General features: G+C 41.2%; 3 protein-coding genes across 3 annotated transcripts; 2 read left to right on the top strand and 1 right to left on the bottom strand.

Annotated features, from left to right (window-relative positions):
• Positions 1-1,298: 1,298 nt before the first annotated feature.
• Positions 1,299-4,871, top strand: cdk2 (cyclin dependent kinase 2). Its single transcript, XM_085924414.1, has 7 exons — positions 1,299-1,979; positions 2,739-2,816; positions 2,889-3,009; positions 3,099-3,269; positions 3,339-3,440; positions 3,847-4,050; positions 4,200-4,871. Exons 1-7 carry the CDS (start codon positions 1,864-1,866, stop codon positions 4,302-4,304), a joined length of 897 nt encoding a protein of 298 aa, XP_085780540.1. The 5' UTR covers positions 1,299-1,863; the 3' UTR covers positions 4,305-4,871.
• A 132-nt stretch (positions 4,872-5,003) lies between these two features.
• On the bottom strand, positions 5,004-7,557 carry olfml3b (olfactomedin-like 3b). The gene is made up of 3 exons (XM_085924900.1): positions 7,351-7,557; positions 6,583-6,871; positions 5,004-6,496 (listed from the first exon to the last, which is right to left on the bottom strand). The coding sequence occupies exons 1-3, from the start codon at positions 7,555-7,557 to the stop codon at positions 5,712-5,714; spliced, it is 1,281 nt and encodes a 426-aa protein (XP_085781026.1). The 3' UTR covers positions 5,004-5,711.
• A 799-nt stretch (positions 7,558-8,356) lies between these two features.
• Positions 8,357-15,042, top strand: avil (advillin). Its single transcript, XM_085924899.1, has 20 exons — positions 8,357-8,444; positions 9,625-9,728; positions 9,818-9,892; positions 9,978-10,174; positions 10,259-10,367; positions 10,447-10,557; positions 10,670-10,875; positions 10,967-11,045; positions 11,180-11,278; positions 11,339-11,492; positions 11,584-11,684; positions 11,892-12,029; positions 12,115-12,273; positions 12,342-12,521; positions 12,583-12,740; positions 13,026-13,170; positions 13,255-13,443; positions 13,703-13,771; positions 13,860-13,970; positions 14,062-15,042. The coding sequence occupies exons 2-20, from the start codon at positions 9,669-9,671 to the stop codon at positions 14,173-14,175; spliced, it is 2,454 nt and encodes an 817-aa protein (XP_085781025.1). The 5' UTR covers positions 8,357-8,444; positions 9,625-9,668; the 3' UTR covers positions 14,176-15,042.
• The last annotated feature ends 165 nt before the right edge of the window (positions 15,043-15,207 follow it).

Here is a 15,207-nt window from a genome sequence, read left to right as displayed (position 1 = left end):
GATTAGAACCACTGTTTCAACTGATTGTGAAAAATCAACAGATCATTTTGTGCACATTACACATGAAGATCTCATGCCCGTGCGTGACGTATGACTTTTTAGTTTTGGGTGCATGGGTGTCATAAGATAAAAGGGCAAATGGCAAATCAATAGACTCCATTTATTGTCAATCTCTCATAACCGTGGTTGTCCTCCTCAGGCAACTCTTACATTCCGTCATCAGGAGCGCAGGCACACTCGTGCTCCATTTAGTAGGATTTTTTTTCTTCTTTGGATGTAGTTTCATTCATAAGACAACAAGTATTCATTAATGCTGGAAGGACAATAGTCAAGTTAAGTTTATTTATACAGCCCTTAATCAGAGACAAGTCTTGACAATTATTCTCAACGTCCCCTGATATTTCAATTACCAATGTGTCCTCCATTAAAGAAGAAGCTCTTCACATATCACAGCAATGTCCTTCACGAAGTGAGAGTAGAATGATCATATTTTCTATTCCATGATGATAATTCCTGATTGGTGGTTCCTCACAGCTACTTGCTCCCAAGAGTCTCATGCCAGCCAGACTGTGAGGCTGCACTACATGTGACCTCTCATGTGCTAAACAAGCAGTTCGGCCAAATTCTTCCCACAGAGCACCTGACTGCAGATACTACTAACATTCACTTCTCTGGACTTAAAATAAGAATTGAATTTGATATTCAATATGAATTAATATTACGAATATGGCATTTTACTTTAATCAGCAAACATCATCCAAAATATGTACCTCTCAGAATCCACAGTATGGACCGTCATAAAAGTACAGTAACATAGTCGGCCTAAATTTGCATTTAAAAAAAATAATTGTTTAATTCCTAAAAAGTATATTATCTTCACTGTAATATGTTGCTGTTTTTGTGTGTCAGGGAGCAACGAGAATAAATCTTGTGCCCAAAATGTACGAGGACAAATAATCGAGATAATAGTAGCTGTATACTCACTCACTCACTCACTCACTCACTCACTCACTCACTCACTCACTCACTCACTCACTCACTCACTCACTCACTCACTCACTCACTCACCAATTCATTCATTCATTCATTCATTCATTCATTCATTCATTCATTCATTCATTCATTCATTCATTCATTCATGCATTCATTCATTCATTCATTCATTCTGTCTGATGGTGGCGTTCACTATGGAATGCGTTCAGCGTGTACTAAACAGACCAGAGGGACGGCACAGATTACGTAAAACGTCACTACGTCACGTGACTTGTGTGGCTGGTAGACGTTTCATTTATACATGCGCCAGTAACTCGCCAGTGTTTTGTTCTTTTATCGCGACCAAAGTCATTATCGAAACGCAAAGGCCAAATTATGGAAATTTGACTAACCTGTTTGAAATGCACTTAAATCATTTACAAATTCATTCTACTCGTTTGCACAAAGAGCGTAGACGAAGACGCGGCAACAATTTCCAGAAACACCGCCCTCGCGACGATCGGTACATTGGAGAGAATAAAACGCGCGCTCAGTGTGGCAACGCGGGAAACGTTGCTGTGTTGGTTCTAAAATGTTTTGCATTTGGACGGCAAACAATACCATACGGCGTATTTCCGTTTAGTTTACACCGTATGGTCTCATAAACTCGTTAACTAAGCCATTTCTTTGTCACCGGGTGACTATTTTAACAATCGGTGGAACTCTTTACTCCGGCGGCTGTGCGTATGTGTGCGCAAAACGCGGGCGAGTTTTTGAACTAGTAGCAGTTGGTTGGATGAATGTCCGCGCGCTGGACACAAAAGACTTGACTGAGCTTTTATCTGTTTTAAGACGTGACATTCTCGTCGAACATCAGTCGAGTCTCGGCAGATGGATTCTTTTCAGAAGGTCGAAAAGATAGGAGAGGGAACTTATGGAGTGGTGTATAAAGCCAAGAACAAGAACACGGGTGAAACGGTCGCGCTCAAGAAGATCAGGCTGGACACGTAAGTCAGCTGGGAGGGTCGTGTGGTCAACGAACCCTGCTTTGTGTTCATGGGATGGGGCTAAAGTCTCCATGCGGTGATGGAGTGTGCTAGCACCGGGAGAAATACTTCAAAGCATTTTACTGTCAATGTAACACTCAATTCAAGAGTATCCTTTTTTTGTATATGCAGCGCTGGATAAAAGTCAAAATACTATTTTTGGATTATACTGAAACATGACATCTAAAGAAAGGTCACAAACTGGTCGTTCTCAAACTTTAAAAAGGACCACTAAAAGGGGGAAAAAACCAATGGACCCTTAAAGAACTATCATAAGGATCCACTTTGAAATACAGTAGTGTAGTAGGTCTAAGTGTGCATACAATTATACAATCATAAATCATTGTAAGATTATACGTAGTTTGGACATGTGTGTAAATTGCACTAAAAAGTTAAATATAACTTGACTGTACTTGGGCAGTGATTTTTTTTGCAAGTACCACTAGAGTGAGCCTGAGTACTGCACTTTGAGAATTGGAAACACTGCACCCTCCACTGCAATGTTTCCAAACTTTTTTGTTGCACAGCACAGATTTGACATGAGCAATAATGTCAGCAAATTTTCAAACACTACACTGAAGTCATGATCTTAACTCAGTTTGGAATTTACTCAGCGTGCCATGACTATGCTGTTGTATGAACAGCTGCAGGTGGATATACGGGTTAATTATTCACCTGTCATCGATCAATAAGCAATATATTCACATTTTTCCTTCTCAGGGAAACTGAGGGTGTTCCAAGCACTGCCATCCGGGAAATTTCCCTCCTCAAAGAGCTCAGTCACCCAAATATTGTCAAGTAAGCACCAACCGTCGCATACAATATTGTTGTCTAATTTACAATTTTTTTCAATCTTCTGATGCTTTTAAGGTTGCATGATGTCATTCACACGGAGAACAAGCTCTACCTTGTGTTTGAGTTCCTAAACCAGGATCTAAAGAAGTTCATGGATTCTTCCACAGTCACTGGCATCCCGCTCGCTCTGATTAAGGTAAACATTGTGTCTCCATCGACCTCTTTAGTCAATTTGTCCTGGTTATGAATAAAAGACATTAATGGAAATTTCCTTTATGTCTGTAGAGTTATCTTTTCCAGCTGCTGCAAGGTTTGGCCTTCTGCCACTCCCACAGGGTCCTCCATCGCGACCTTAAGCCTCAGAACCTGCTCATCAACGCTCAGGGTGAGATCAAGCTGGCTGACTTCGGTCTGGCGAGAGCGTTTGGCGTGCCCGTGCGCACATACACACATGAGGTAAATAAGGAAGTCGGTCTGTTTTTCCTCATGTTTTTGTATACCAAAGTTTTTTGTCTTTTTGTCCAGGTGGTAACATTGTGGTACAGAGCACCCGAGATTCTGCTGGGCTGCAAGTTTTACTCCACGGCTGTCGATATCTGGAGTCTGGGCTGCATCTTTGCTGAGATGGTAATCTCCATTTGGGAATTAACGATTACAATTTTTGCTTTGGGCCACTGCATCTCTTCATTGCGAGTCAGCAAATGCCACAATTTTTACTCGTACTTTTGTAGGATTCATAGCCTGGATTATGTGGAAATATTCTATTTTTCCATTTTGAGTAGGTTTTCCTAGTGCTGTAATTTTTGGCTTTGAAAATAATGCTAATCTTTTCAATGCAGTTGAGGATTTTCCAAGATGACCTTGGCTTTGTTTTTCTCGAGTCATTAAACTAAGCCTGGTGTCTCAATCCCCATGTGCTGCTCTCTGCGGCATGGCACAGAACTTAAGTGGATGGTTTCCACTCCTCCAGTCTTCTCTCGAGTGTACCGACTGCCACACTTTGTGACACTCAGTGAAATCTCTTCTTTCTTAGATCACAAGGAGGGCCCTGTTTCCCGGCGACTCGGAAATAGACCAGCTCTTCCGCATCTTCCGCACCCTCGGCACCCCCGATGAAGCCACGTGGCCGGGAGTCACGTCCATGCCGGACTACAAACCGTCCTTCCCCAGCTGGGCCCGCCAGGATCTATCTAAAGTGGTTCCACTCCTGGATGAGGATGGAAGAGATCTGCTACGAGTGAGAACATTTCCCTCATTTTTGTTTTCGTCTCGACTTGGAAGCGGTGTACCGCGAGATTTTTCTGTTCTGAAATATTGGCACTGGCTCAGTTAAAGGTCTGATTTTGACGACAGCTGCTACATAAGAAAATTCTGCTTGTCTTTCAGGAAATGCTGCATTACGATCCAAACAAAAGGTTATCGGCCAAGAACGCACTAGTCCATCGATTCTTCCGTGATGTCACCATGCCTCTGCCTCATCTGAGACTTTGAATTGTGCAAAATCTCCTAAAAAAAAAAAAAGCAGCAGGTTCATTTCATGACAACAAGTCGTAAGTGATCTCACTTGATGAGTGGTATCCTTTTGATGCTCATTTGATACTTAAAAAAACAGTTTGAAATGTTCTTGTCTGTTCTGTAGACCTAACATTGTTCTGTTTGTCCATATTTGCCATTGTTAAAGTTAAATATTGTCACCCTCTAATGTATGTAGGTATTCATAGACATATTGTAGTTTTGTGCCCAGAGACTTGTTTGTTTTATATTCGCGTTCCGGCTTTAGGCTGTCCAAATTTTAGAATTTAGAAATTGATAGATTGATTGATTTCGGGATAGTGCAAATACCAACGTTTATTGTTATTTCAATTTCCCGGCGATAAGAAGTCAACAAAAATGAAAATGTCTTATATTTATGCAAAGGTTGCTTTATTTTCAGATTTTACAGTTTGGTAGGTTGTCACATCTTTCGTACACTAGATTTTACCTACCCCTTTATAAGCCCCTTTTATGGCTATTACTTGTTGAAAATAAATAAATAAATAAATAAATGTGTTTCTATAACTGTTGGGGTTCAGTTCGGTTTCTCGTTCACACCTGGTTCATGAAGCAAATTTGAAGCTTCATTTCCCAATCACTAAATCTCGGATGACATCGATTAATAGTTGACCAAGTTGTTACTTTTCATCAATTTTATTTAGTCAAAAACAACCCGATCAGACTTGGTTCACAGATATGCGCAGTGTAAAGAGGGAAACACAACTGTGCTAGCCAGCTAGCAAATACCATCAAACACCAAATTGTTATCTAATGTTGCTGTGAGCTTCAACTAAAATTCTTTGCAATCATTTGAACCACGACCGTCACATTTGATTACATGGAACACACAAACTAACTCTGGGGGATTACACGTTTGTATTTCATTATAACTCCATTAAGTAAACTACATATAGTTGGCTTTGCCCTTCTGAGCTATAATCACAACCAGACAAAAACATATCAAGACAAAGAGTTTAGTGGAAACCAGTAGGAAATTGGTTTATGCCTGCAGATATTTAGACTGTCCTTCTGCTTCAGTGAAAACAAGAGTTTTAGCTTACTGATGAATCTTTTCCGTTGAGTGAAAATGGAATGCAGATTTATTTATTTTTTAAAGGCAAAATCATCACAGAAATATCAAAAGAATAATAAAAGCCAAGTACAAGATCCCTCTGGGCAGAAGGTTGTCAGCAGTTCAAAATCACAATGTGAAGAAATGAACACGTTCATTAATGTACTGTACAGTAAAGAGACACAACAGACAATAATACTCCAAAACATGTTGAAGGTTCACTCGCCAGTAGGCTCACAAGACGCAGTGCGGCCAAAACTACTTAGCTACCACAATGTGGGTTAGCAATTCTCTCAAACCTCAAGTTTCTTCTTCATGACAAGTTTGTAGAGAATCTGGTAGCCATCATCCCAAGCGTAGAGCAACTTCTCCAGCGGATTGTACTTGAGACTGGCGTGAGCGCCGTAACGTTTAGGGAAGTAAACCAGCGGCGCGTCTTCATTACTTACCATGTCATTGACGTCGAACACGCATTGGACGTGGGAGCGGCCGGGCTGCTCCGTGTTGTAGACCACGTACAGCGTGCCGCAGATGACGAAGGCAGCTTCTGCTTTCTGCCTGGGGCAGCTGGTGTCCCACGTCTGCTCGATACTCAGAGAGTCGCCGTCTATCTTAGCCAGAGAGATGTGCTGCTCATTCTGATGTGTTGCGTAAATGGCCCACATGCCTTCTTCATCCACAGCCAGGTCCATCACGGTTTCGGGGCTCAGGCCGTACACCGGGATGTTGTCCCAATCTGGGAACACCACGCTATCTACCACAGATTTGTTCCTCAAGTCATATTTGACCAGCGTCAACTCATCGGCCTGGATGACGAGATAGGCGTGATTTTTGTAAACGATGTGTCCCGTCCCACTCCAGGCGGATGGAAGCTTCAGCTGCCTGGAGTCAGACAGGCTTTGCGAACGAGTGAAGTCTTGCACATTGGAAAATTCAAAGATGGTGTCTTCATTGGTTCCGTTAAAGATAAAGACCTTCCCAGAGCCCACGCCGGTGTCTCTGGTCCACATCCCCTTCGAACCTCCCACTCTCTTCAAAATCTTCATAGCTTTGATGGTGGAGAGCATGTCGCTGCAATCTAAGGAGAACAAAACAATTGAAAGACAGAAAATTTCCCCCTCATAATCCTAACGTCAATTTTTTTACTTCCAAGTATAATCTTACCAGTTAGTTTGAAGTAGTTGGACTTCTGCTTCTCCTGCACTTGAGTGACCTGCTGCTCGATCAGCTTGTCATCCATATCAACGCAAGGCTGAGCGCCGCCGTTTTGAGTCTCCAAATAGTCCAGCTCACGCTCCACCCGGTCCACCCGCGTCCCCATGCTGTCCAAATTCTCACGGAGCGTCTCCTTCTCTTTGTCCAGGTTGTCAAGTTGCGAAACCATATGTTGTTTGAGTTCCCGCAGCTCCGTGGCGTAGCGAGTAGCCTGCTCGTGCCATAACGAGATGCGATCCTGTTTTGTTGAAGCGGGCGAGGTCAGATATGGAAGCACAGAAAAAAGGAATGTCAAAGCACAATATTTACATGGATTTCATCCATAATCCATGTTAGAAATTCAAAGTAACATGAATTTTCCTTGACGCCAAGCTGTTATCCTTTTGTGGTACACTGTACCATTAAAGGATAAGTCTCCAGCAAGAGATTCTAAGAAACTCACTGGAGACTTTCCACACAGGATATTGATGTAACAACTTCCTTGATTAGCTTGATAAATGCAAAACTTGGCAATTCCATCTTGTTCTGCCATTTTAACACTACAGATGAATGTTATGCGTCATTTGACGTCCTTCCTATCAAAAGTGACTCAATGGAAAAGGAGTGGCATACATAATTGAAAACTTTTCCACAGGGGTTGACGCACTTCTGCATTCCATTGCCTTTGCCCCCTTTTGCTGGAAGTTTCCTCGTGGAGCGCAAAGAGCAAAGTCTCACCTCAATGGCAAGCAGCCGCCGCTCCAAGTAGTCAATCAAAGCCTGGTGCTGTGCGCCGGCCAAACACAGCGTACTGATGAAGACAACGAGTCCTCTCATGTTGTCTCCTCCTGCTCCCGTAGACTGGCGAGTGTGTGGAGGAACCGGCAGATCCCCAGAGGTGGGCTGGAATGTCCAGCTGAGCTCAGTGGGAGGAGCCACCAACATCTGGTGGAGATGGAAGAGGCAGGCCTGTTCCTCCTTGTTTCCAAATCGAAGAAGATACATGTAATATGTAACTACTTCTACTTTTTTATTAAAAATCGACCACTGGTCAACAGCAAATTTAAATCCAAGATAGTTTTGTGTCCCGAATCATTTTTGACACTGATTTAAAAAAAAACGTTTACTTTTTTTGTAGCACATCAGGTTTTTGAAATAGTCCTTTTTTGTTTTAATTTTGACCTATAATAATTTGTGTAATCTGGATTTTACCATGGATTGTCATTTATAGCGATGACGTTTCAGAATTGAATTCTACCAGTGTTTGAACCATACCTTTGATTTATTAATATATTTAAATATATGCACTTTATTGTTACAGTAATATTTATTTTAGTTTTATTAAAACCTAATATGCTTGAGAAAAAACAATAGCAGCATAAAAAAATGTACGAGTCAGCATATCTGCTTCACAGTCATCTATGTAGTTCTGGCTTTAAATATCTGTCTTTCCTGACGAGTATATTGACACGACATAACCATTAAAATTATAAACTATTTATAGTTTTCAGTGACCCTCAGGCGCATGTTTTTGGAACCACCTCAGGAAGAACATTAAAATTCATGACCCTAATGATGGCAAGTGCTATAAAACACTCATGGATGGATATTTCTTCCCCAAATTCCAAAATGTTTTGACTGGTAAAACTCTTTTTGTTGTGTCCGTGAGCAGCATGACATCAGAGAAGACACGCTACTTTATGATATCATTGCCTTTCTGACCATCATCTTAAAAGTCCCCTGTTGCCAAAGCAACGTGTTCAGATGGAGAATTTACCTAAAACTGACATCCTGAGCAAGGCCAAAATTTTGTTCAAATCTGTTGAATAATTGTGAGTATAATTTGTTGGCTTCACTTGGAAATGTGGTTGGGTTGAACAATGTTCTACTAAAGGACATTTTAGGTTGTTATTTGTCTTTGCCAGATCACAGTACTTTTAATAACAGGGCTGACAAAATGCAGGATGCCAAACAGTCGTTGGCGTGAGTAGTAAGTTAGTCTGCTACTTTGTGATTATTTCCACCTTCTGTGGTCTTCCAAGATCAAAAAGCTGAAAGGAATAATCGTCTTTTTGTGCCAATTTTTTCCACTTCAATCAAAAAAAAAAAAAAAAAGTCCTAAATGACCCGCTGTGCTCATACTGTTGATTCATGACCATTTTCCAGTACTCTCAATTTGGAATGCTGTGTCATTTTATTTCATTTTGGCCAGTAACTTGCATGACGTCATTCCAGTCGAGGCACATGCGAGGATTCCTGGAAAAATGGCAAAGTCATAGCATTTAAGAGTCTACAAGGCTGAAAATGTTATTTAACTTGTCATTCATGCCTTTTTTTAAGTGCATATGTGCTAAGGCACGAGAAGTCCTGGAAAATATGGAAAAAAAAAAAATCTGATGTTTAGATTCTTGTCGTTCGTCACTTTTCTGAGAAGCACGGTTACAAAATCACGTGGAAGTGTTAGAAGATTATTCCAGAAGGGACTGGATGCATGCTCATTATTATATAAACAAAAATGAAATTTCAAATATCTCATTAAATATAAATGTCACATTTAAAGGGAATGAAAGGAGCCATTTTGAGTTGCCATGATTAAATGCAGCTTTAACCACTCCCACAGGAGCGCAGCCCTCACTCTCACAGATCCGCCGACATGAGCATTATTTAAAACAAAGAAATGATCACAAAGCTTCTGATGTATTTTTAAAGACTTTTAGTTACTTTTAGTGTCCAAAAAACACTGTGGCAATGCAATTTGATACAAGTATAATACAAGTCAATCTCGTTTTTAAACAATTTGCCTACAAGGTCAATGATTGGGCAGAACTTTTGAAAAAAGTCTCACAAAACACAAATGCATGCAAATAGTTTCGCCGGCTGTATTTAATGATTGCTTATTGTTTGCAAATCAGCCAAGATAACTTCTTGAAGGTATGTAAGGTTGTTTAACATTGTATTGGTTTTGTTGATGTTGTTTATGTGTCTCCCGGGTGATGTTTTTGATTGAAACAGGTGAAAAGGAAAAACAATAGCGGCCTGCCACAACTGCGTGCAATATGGAGTACACATTTAGAGCCGTAACTCACACTCCTGGGATCATAATCTGGAGAATTGAGGTACTTGTGTAGTTTCCCCATCACATCTTTCCGTAACAGAGATGGTACAATGTAATGGTGAAAACAGATGTTCTCTCTTTGTGAAACAGAAAATGGAGCTTGTTCAAGTCCCTGAGAAGTCACATGGACAATTCTATGAGGGCGACTGCTATGTTGTTCTCTATGTGAGTAGAAGATCTATCTTCATATGATGGGAAAACAAAAAGTATCTGGACTCTTTTTCTGTTCACTTGACTCTCAAATGTTCAGACCCCGAAGGTCAAAGGCTCCCAGCACTGCAACATCCACTTCTGGATCGGCTCACAATCCTCTCTGGATGAGCAAGGGGCAGCTGCAGTTTACGCTGCACAGTTGGATGACTATTTAGGTTCCTCGCCGATTCAGCTCCGAGAAGTTCAAGACCACGAGTCCGATGTATTCAGGGGTTATTTTAAGCAAGGCATAATGTGAGTGAAAGTGGAAGGTCGGTGGGGGTGTGGGGGGTAACCTAGATTATCTCAGTCTTGCCCATAATATGTCACAAATTGCAGCTACAAGAAAGGTGGAGTTACATCGGGCATGAAGCACACCGAAGTCAACACCTACGACGTACAGAGGCTGCTTCATGTCAAAGGGAGGAAACGGGTGGTGGCCAAGGAGGTGAGCGTGGGATTGCAGGCCGCTTATGTAACACTGGGGCACAGAGCACCATGTGTACACAAACTCCGACTGGTTTCAGGTGGTGCTTTCCTGGAAGAGCTTCAACCTGGGGGATGTGTTTTTGTTGGACATGGGTAAGGTCATCATCCAGTGGAATGGACCAAAGAGCAACAGTCAGGAAAGACTTAAAGTAAGATTATGGGGATTGACGTTTTTTTTTTTTTTTTTCCCTGCATCATTGCAATGTGGTGATGTCATACTTTTTAATGAATAAAAAACATGAATCTGTCGTTGACCCTCAGGGCATGCTGCTGGCCAAAAACATTCGAGATAGAGAGCGAGGTGGTCGTGCGGAGATCAAGGTGATCGAGGGTGACGAGGAGGACCAAAGTCCTGAAATCATGGAGAGTATGATTGACGTTCTTGGGCAGAGGCGCGTCCATCTGACAGATGGACCGCCTGATGAAGCCCCTAACCAGGAACAAATAGGAAAACTCACTCTTTACCAGTAAGCTCCACCCACTGGTACAACAATCCGTTTCAGTCAGTTTCTTCCAGTATGTGTGATGAGTTGTCTTCTTTTTGTGTACTTTTTCCAGTGTGTCAGATGCTAAAGGGCAGATGAAGGTCGTAGAGGTTGCTCGCAGACCACTGGTGCAAGAACTGCTTAACAATAATGTGAGTTACTGTATTTTTATCGAGCTGGGCCATCGAGCATTTATTATCTGATCCAGTCGTGTAATACTTTTTTTTTTTTCTTCTAATATCTCCCAATGTTGATGTTTTGAGAGCCATTTGTCAAATCTATGCAGGACTGCTACATTCTGGACCATGCTGGGTCAAAATTATTTGTATGGAAAGGGAAGAAGGCCAATAAAGCTGAGAAGCAGATGGCCATATCCAGAGCTATGGTGAGTTGACGCACATCCAAGCTTCCTGTCAGTGACGAGTAGCGTGTCTGGTCCTGGTAGGAGTTTATCAAAGCGAAAGACTACCCCAGCACCACAAACGTGGAGGTGATGAATGACGGAGCCGAGTCAGCACTCTTCAAGCAGCTGTTCCAGACGTGGACGTTGAAGGACCAGACACAAGGCCTGGGAAAAGCGCACACAAGGGGCAAAGTTGGTATGGAATACACAACATGGCTGCACGTATGGTAAAATAATTGTCGTGACTTAGTGAATCTTTTTTTTTTTTTTTTTCTGCACTATTTTAGCGACTGTCACACAAGAGAAATTTGATGTCTCCCTGATGCATGAGATGCCAGAGATTGCTGCTCAAGAAAGGATGGTTGACGATGGCACAGGTCAAGTGGAGGTTTGTGACAAAATATCTACTGTCTAAAATACTTTTTAAGCTTCATTAACATTCCGTTGACACAAATGCCCGTGAAGATTAATGATAGCACAAGTCAAATCCAAAAGGTTCCATGAACCCAGCATTAATATTCCACTTGCTTTCGATTGAAAATGACATCACAGTTACTCGGGGCCTCATATGAGCTTATCAAATGATTGCGCTTAGGTTTGGAGAATTGAAAATCTGGAGCTGGTGCCCGTGGACGCTCATCGTCACGGCTATTTCTACGGAGGAGACTGTTACTTGATTCTTTACTCTTACATGGTGAACAACAAGCAGAGTTTCATACTCTACATATGGCAGGTGAAGGCCCAACACTTAACTAGTCCGTCTTAATGCTTCATCTTTGGAGCTTGAACCAAACTAAAACCATCACGTGCTGTTTTAGGGCCGTCATGCCACGCAGGACGAACTGGCGGCGTCAGTGCTTCACGCCATCGATATGGACCACATGTACGGTGGGGCGCCGGTTCAAGTCAGAGTGACCATGGGAAAAGAACCGAAACACTTTTTGGCCATTTTCAAAGGCAGAATGGTCATCTTTGAGGTTTGACCAAATTGGATGCCAGTGTGTCAGTTTGGTTTTGTCTCATGTAATGTACGTTTTGTGGTCAGGGGGGCTCATCTAGAAAAGGACTTTCTGAACCCGACCCACCAGTCCGACTGTTCCAGATTCATGGTTATGAGCCCTCCAATACGAAAGCAATTGAGGTTCCAGCGTTTGCCTCTTCTCTCAACTCCAACGACGTGTTTCTGCTCAAGAGTCAGAGTGGATTGTATCTGTGGTGTGGAAAGGTACAGAGAAGGCCTTCAAATGTAACAACGATGTCATTTAAAAGCTAATTGACGTTTGTAGGGAGCTAGTGGAGATGAGAGGGACATGGCAAAGGAGATCAGCTCCGTGATTGGACACAACTCGCTGGGCTTCTATAGCCAGATTGTTGCCGAGGGTCTCGAACCTTTGGATTTCTGGGAGATGCTGGGAGGGCAGGCACCCTACGCCAATGACAAGAGGTAAAGTTGGCGCACGGATTCGTTTGGAGCAGGCGGGAGTTTTTGTCCCCCCCTTTGACAGCTTTTTCCAAATTATTATGCAAAATGTTTTCGGCTGGTTTTTATATTCAAATGGCACTCGGGATCATTTTCAAATCAATTGTTAAGTTTTCAAGCAAACCTCCCTATTATATGGTTTTTCTCAAATGAAACCTAGTTGTTTGTTATAACTATTTTAAAAAACTATAATATTTATTTTATTTGTGTGTGTGTGTGTCGCTCTGATTCCCCCCCCCCCCCCCCCAGGCTGCAGCAGACTGTTTTGGACTATGAGCCACGCCTGTTCGAATGCTCCAACAAGTCGGGACGTTTCGTCGTGACCGAAGTGACCCAGTTCACGCAGGATGACCTCAATGAAGATGATGTCATGCTACTAGACACATGGGACCAGGTAGTAAAGAGAAAGCCTACCAGAACCTAAACACACAATATTCTCTTCATATGCAGAATAATCATGCTTATTCTGCCTCATCAGGTGTTTCTGTGGATCGGTAAGGAGGCCAACAGATTAGAACGCAAAGAGGCAGTGGTGACCAGCCAAGAGTACTTGCACACACACCCGGGCGACAGAGATCCTGAAACACCTATCATCTTGGTCAAGCAAGGGTTCGAGCCACTCACCTTCACCGGCTGGTTCACTGCTTGGGATCCTTACAAATGGAGTGTAAGTGGCTTTTCAATGAAGCATAAATTATTGAGTCAAACATTTGCCAAAAATATTCATTTCATAATGGTTATATTTTGCAGGTGTCTTTTAAATGTATTTTTTATTCGACTACTTTACTGTACCATGGTACAAAATATTTGACATAACAAGATAACCTGACCACACCTTGAGAATTTTCTTAGCATCTCTTACATGGATCTTCTTTTGCTTTGACAAGTTTACCTAATGAAGTGTTTTGTTTTTAATTGCCTGGCAGGAGGGCAAGAGTTACGAGCAACTGAAGAAGGAGCTGGGAAACGTGGCGAGCCTTGTCGATGTTTACACTGTACGTACAGAACACCTACACGCAGATGTTTTTTTTTACGTGACGAGTTGATAAACATCGTTGTTTGAGTGCTGCTGTCACTTTTTAGGGTTATAGCGATGCTGAAAATGATGCAAGCTTTCAGTGTTTTCCTGCTGAGGTTTTAGTCAAAAAGCTCGTCAACGAATTGCCTAGAAATGTTGATCCAACCCAGAAAGAGGTATGCGTTGGTTTTATTCATTTTCATATGAATGCATGAAACAAAGCCAGTCTCTAAAATATAATCTTGTATTTTGTCGACTGCTTTTCAGAAATACCTTACCGACAAAGACTTCTGCCACATATTTGGAATCAGCAAAGACCAGTTTGCAAACTTGCCAAAATGGAAACAACTCAATTTGAAAAAAGAAAAGGGGCTCTTTTGATATAGATCATGTTTCACTCCCTAACATATCCGACTACTGAGTACACTGTAATAGAACACAACTTGGCATGTAAAATTTACATGTCTGTGTTTTGCATCAGTGGTTTATTAATCAAAACATTAATCATATTGGGGTTTGAGTTCTGTTGGCTAAACTGCCTCATTTTGATCTAGTCTGCCACCTGTTGGACAAATATTGTTACGGCACAACTGGCTAAAAACATTTGAGGTAAAAAAAAAATTACAAAAAATTGGATGACTTCATTATCAAACTATAAATGTTCTAATAAAATATATAAAACATACCAAAGCACATACAATTGATCATATTTTATTCCAAAATTTCAATTCTGTTATGTACTTTTTAGATTGACTATAGAATTCAAAATTACTCAAATGAAAAATTTTACAAGAATATATACTTTTGCATTTTTCAAATGCACGTGATTTGATGACATAGAACAAAAGAAAATTACAATTGGGAGTTAACATATTGAGGGAAACTATTTGACTTCAGACTTCCCATAACAGACAAAAAACAGTCATCGGAGCTTTGCGTGGCTAAGCAATGTGTATTGCTTCTTCTGATGAAGGCGGAAGTTCATGCCGAAACATGTCAGGTAATGTAACCAAAATACCCTGTTTGTGATAAAAGAACCAAAAAGTGATTGAAAAAAGGAAACAGAATGAACTTAGTACAACAATCATGTTGAGCGACTATACAAATCAATACAAACATGTTGAGCAACTATACAAATCAATACAAAGATCATACATGCTCATTACATTAGCTATCAAATATGGAAATGTTATTTTGATGTGTTTATGGTAGTTTGTCTTACAAATTAGGATAAAAAGTGAAACCTGATGCGTAAATCTTTTTTTTAACTCATGCGTGAAATGAATTGCCATGACACCAATGTTATGTGCATAACAGTGTTCAAAATGCCATGTGGAAATAAAAACAGACAAAATGTCCATGCAAACAACAGCTCCCAAAGGCTTTAAAAATATGCCAAAAACGTTTACAGCA

This window comes from Syngnathus leptorhynchus, chromosome 11 (assembly GCF_054491065.1).
Source record: "Syngnathus leptorhynchus isolate UIUO chromosome 11, UIUO_Slep, whole genome shotgun sequence".
Taxonomy (NCBI): domain Eukaryota; kingdom Metazoa; phylum Chordata; class Actinopteri; order Syngnathiformes; family Syngnathidae; genus Syngnathus; species Syngnathus leptorhynchus.
The sequence above is the reverse complement of the archived record's forward strand: the minus strand, read 5'-3'. Positions and strand labels throughout refer to the sequence as shown.